Consider the following 5,160-nt stretch of genomic DNA (forward strand, 5'->3'; position numbering starts at 1 on the left):
TACATATATGTATGTATATATGTATGTATATATATATATATATGTATGTATGTATGTATATATATATATATATATATATATATATATATATATATCGGGTTGCATGCCGCAGCGATATAGCGATTGGGCTGTAGAAGCCCCTCCGGAGTGTGCACACCCCAGTGAGCGCAGTTGACTATATTTATGCATCGGGCTGCACGCCGTAGCGATATCTACATCGGGTTGTTTGCCGCAGCAGTTACTATATGGTACCTATTGCGTGTGAGTGCTAAGTGTGAGCGCTGATTTGTAAGAGTTGAGTCACGAGTGACTGAGAGGCTTGCCCGAGGGGCTATATATATATATATATATATATACATACATGTACATAAGTGATGCTTTGCCTGAGGGGCCAGTTTATAAACTTACTGTTTTTCACTCCTCTTTAAAGTGAGTTTCTATTGAACATGTTGATTTAATTACTGCTTTCACTCATCGGAGTTAGCAAGGTAGCTGCCTTGCGATCGCGGCTTTTCTTTCTCCCTCTTTATTCTTCCTTATGTATAAATTGTGACTTTTCCCGACCATATTGGTCTTGATGTAGTTAGACAGTTGTAGTAGATACTCATAACTAGTGACACCCCGATGTCAGGCTTGTAGGTTATTTCCGCACTGTTCATTTAGACTTATATTATGAAACATTTGTGTAATTAAAGGCTTAAAAGTGACTCTTAATGATTAAAGGGTTAAAAAGGGTGTTGTGTCGGCTGGCCTTGTCTTCACGAAAGGCGTTATCACGACCAGGTCTGAGTTTTGGCTCGTGACAACTGTGTGGTTTCCGAGCACGGATTGGGGTTACGGGAGTTATAGTAGGTCCGTTTGTTATTTATGACTTGTGTGAAAAATTTGGGGCCAATTGAATGTGATTTGATAGGTTTCGGCATCGACTATAGAAGTTAGAAGTTCAAAAATTCATAAGGCTTGAATCGATGCGCAATTCCTGGTTTTAGCGTTGTTTGATGTGATTTGAAGGCTAGACTAAGTTCGTATGATGTTTTCGGACTTATTGGTATGTTTGGTTAAGGTCCCGACGGCCACGGGTGAGTTTCAGATGGTTAACGAATCAATTTTGGACTTGAAGGTTGGCTGAAGTTTTCTTGTGTCTCTGATCTGGTTTCCTTATAAATGATCACTTGGACAGGTCAGCGATCGCGTAGGTTTAATTGGGTTGTGGAGGACTTTGTAGCAATCGCGTAGCTGTTGGATAAAGTGAATTGCGAACGCATGGCTAAGGTCGCATTTGCATAGGATATATGATGCAGCAGCTAAGGTTACGTATTTGTTCTTCGCGATCGTGTGAAGAGGGATGCGATCGCGTAGGTTGAGGAAATCAATGCTTCAAGTGCGTGAGGACTGAAGTGTTCACGTAGGCTTGAATTTCCAGGCAGCTGAGTTGTGCTTCGCGATCGCGAGGCAATTTCCCCGATCGCGATTAAGGACTTCTGGGCAGAATATTAAATCTCAAAAATGAGGGTTTGAGTTTATTTCACAATTTGATTTCGGGAGCTCACTCAGAGGCAATTCTTAGTGAGATTTTCAATGGAGTGATTGGGGCAAGTGATTATTACTTAGTTTTGGTTAAATTTCATGTTTATGTCTTTGAAATCATCATTTAATTAATGATTTGGGTTGGAAATTGGGGGAAAATGGAGGAAACCTCTTTGGCCGAATTTTGGGGATTTGATCGAGATCTTGGTATCGGATTTAAGTAATTTTTGTATGGATGGACTCGTAGTTGAATGGGTGTTCCGATTTTGTGACTTTTATCAGATTTCGAGACGTGGGCCTAGGGGTCGACTTTTGAGTTGACTTTTTGACTTTTGATTAAGAACTTAGTAATTTCATATGGAATTGATTCCTTTAGCTCGCGTTGATTGTATCGAATTGTTTGTGGCTAGATTCGAGGCATTCGGAAGCCGTTTCACGAGGAGGGGGCTTGTCGGAGTAGGGATTTGCACAGTTTGAGGTAAGTAACACTTCTAAATTTGGTTCTGAGGGTATGAAATCCCGAATTTTGTGTTATATGATTGGTGTTGAGGTGGCTCACATTCTTGGTGACGGGCGTGTGGGCGTGCACCATAGGAATTGTGACTTGGTTGATTCCATGGAATTGTATCGTTGATTAATAATGTCGTTATCTGTATTTTTACCATGTGTTAAAGCAATTGAGCTGCTTGTCATGTTAGAAATTTTGCTTAGGCTCCCTGATGGTACTATTGGGACGCACAGAGGACGTGTTACATGTTGAATTATTTGCTTAATTTGTCAATTTGTACTCAATCACAACTATTATTTGCATAATATGTCTCAGTCTCTGTTGTCCTTTGATACATCATATTATCATTGTTTGGCCTGATTTTTATGATTCTGGTGAGCTCGAGATACTGGAGAGATTAATGACTAAGTGAGGTTAAGGGTCTATTGTGAGTGATGTCATGGGATCGGGTTGCACACCGCAGAAGATTTTATTGATTCATACCAGGATTTGGCTTGTTATAGTGCTTGGGCTGGATCGACCCCTCCGGAGTCTGCATATCCACAGTGGGCGCAATGCTAGCAATTATTTACAGTTGGGCTGGATCAACACTGGTTTATTTGCATTTGGGCTGGATATGCCTTGCTTTGTGTTAAGTTTTATTGCCAAAACCTGAAAGCATATCTAAATTCTTGTACTTTTATTTGTAGATTATAAATTTCTAAGATAACACTGTCATATTTGTTGTATGTTTCCCTACTATTAATATTGTATGTGGACTGTATTACTCAAACTCGTCACTACTTTCATAAGATTAGATTTGTTATTATTGAGTTGATTGTATTCACGTTACACCCTGCACCTCGTGTGCAGATCTGGGTGTTTTTGGTCATGGCGATTGATGATTCACAGAGTTCAGACATCCAGAGATCATCGAGGTAGCTGCTTGGCATCCGCAGACTTTGACTCTCTTCCCATATCTTTCAGTTTATTTATTCAATTTTACTTTCTAGATAGTGTACTAGACTATGTCATTAGATGCTCATGTACTCAGTGACACCTCGATTTTTGGGAAAACTTATGTATTGAGTTATGATATTCTAAACCGTTTTATGAGATTTTTAATTATTTAAGATGTGCTAGTATATTTCAAAGTCGAAAGTGTTGAAAATGTTTGAGTAGTTGGCTTTCCTAGTACAATGATAGGCGACATCATGACATGTTGAGTTTTGGATAGTGATAATTGAACACCCTTTATAAGAACATTTTTTTTACTTCTTTCAAGTTTGAACACCCTTGAGGAATTTTTTGGCTTCGCCACTGATGATGGATGATAGATAATGGTTGTGCGAAAATAGTAGTTCTAAAATGTTGGCCCTATTAGTTGTTGTGGGTCACGAGCATCTAACTTGTTTTGAATTTCTCTTTATTTTATATAAGCCCTTTCCTTAAGGTTATTTTTGAATTGTGTCCACTGCAGTACTCTAACTCTCTTATAGTGTACTACATTACATGAAACGTAGTTCATGATTTCCCCTTCGCTCTCTTTAGCATTTTGGTTTAACACCACGCAGGCAGCTGGTACCTTCCCAGCTTCTTCATCAGGTAACCTGCCAATTCAACACATTGTCAGCGGCATTTTGCCTGTAAAAATTCATTAATGAATCAGTATCTCCTTTACTTGAACACGGGTTTCGACTTCCACTAAGAGCCCGGTTAGAGAATTATCGTCCTCGCTTCGCTTACCGCCTTCGTCTTTCGCCAGGGCTTATACTTCATCAATGTCCTTACTGCGTTTCACGCTTTTCAGGACCTCGATCCAAGCCCTCAGTCTCAAAAACTTCAGCATGGATGGATAGATGCCATACGGCCGTTAGCTATTAAGTATTTCGTATATAGCAGGACTGTGACCCTCCTCTCAACCCAATCCCTTACTTGACCCTCAAAACTCACTATCGAGTTGTAACCGAAGTAGATCAAGAGAAGGGACGATGCCCAGACGACAGATTTGACCCAATGTCAAACAGGCCAAAGGCTCAGAATGAGACGAGTCAGGGATCCAGAATGACTTCATTGACTGATCATGATAGTTTTGCTGTCACTAACTTAATCAATCAATCAAATTGGAGAATGAAAAAAAATTCAATTTGGAGACACTTGCTACAAATGATTTTTAACCGCATTCTTACGGGAGACGAATCCATGATTTTAAGAAAGCAAGAAAAAGACATGCTAGTTGTAATTGTAGTGAATTTGGGTACGCCTTGAGATTGCAAGACACAAGAAATTTTATTTATACCTCAATCACATGCATTAATGTCAAAGGACAAAGTATTTGCTGAAGTATCAAAAGTTAATCCTACACCATGGAGTTGATTAACCCCTAATATTGAGTAGTTTTCTTGCCATCCAATAAAAGCCAAACAATAGAACCCCTGATATTTCACAATTGCACGCTCTTGTTCCAGAATCAACTCTGTACTTCGGCTTACACTACCAAAGTACAACTTTACAACTGGGAAATATAGTTCCTCGCCATTTGGATCCACTTTATAGCAAGTGTCAAAAGGTCCAATTGGATTTTCAACCATAGGAACTACTAGTGGAAATACTTTATGTCCAAGGCCAACAATCCCAGAATAGGAACTACTAAAAAGACCAGTTTGTTCGTTGCTACATCCAAACGTAAACCGAATTGGTCTTTGGTCTACAACAAAATAAATCACGTCATCTGCCATAAAACCTTTTGTTCCTGATCCATTCGTATATTTCTTATTATAGATACATTCAGAAGTATCTCGATCACAATGAAAAGTTGGGTCCGCAGTTATGCAATATGAACTACGTCGAATGCAATCAACTTTTCGAGAAATTCTAGATGTAGTAAAATTATATAGAGGTTGATCCTGTTTGTAACAATTATTGGCCTCACATGGTCCACATTGCCACCAAAGTAAACCACTTCCAGTGTCTATTAGCAAGTAATTTTTGATCAATTGGCTACCTATCAAAAATGATGCAACATACTCACCATGTACGCAGTGTGTATCTGTTGATTTTGGGACCAATTCACGAATTTTACCCCCTTGTGCATCTTGTTGCCTTGTGAGACTTGCATTTGCATCATTCTTGTTGTCATTTGCCAT

General features: G+C 39.2%; 1 protein-coding gene across 1 annotated transcript; it reads right to left on the reverse strand.

Moving 5' to 3' along the window:
• Positions 1-4,314: 4,314 nt before the first annotated feature.
• Positions 4,315-5,160, reverse strand: LOC104215466 (aspartic proteinase CDR1-like). Its single transcript, XM_070162756.1, has one exon. The coding sequence runs from the start codon at positions 5,158-5,160 to the stop codon at positions 4,315-4,317; it is 846 nt and encodes a 281-aa protein (XP_070018857.1).

The sequence above is a fragment of the Nicotiana sylvestris genome, chromosome 11, assembly GCF_000393655.2.
Source record: "Nicotiana sylvestris chromosome 11, ASM39365v2, whole genome shotgun sequence".
Taxonomy (NCBI): Eukaryota; Viridiplantae; Streptophyta; class Magnoliopsida; order Solanales; family Solanaceae; genus Nicotiana; species Nicotiana sylvestris.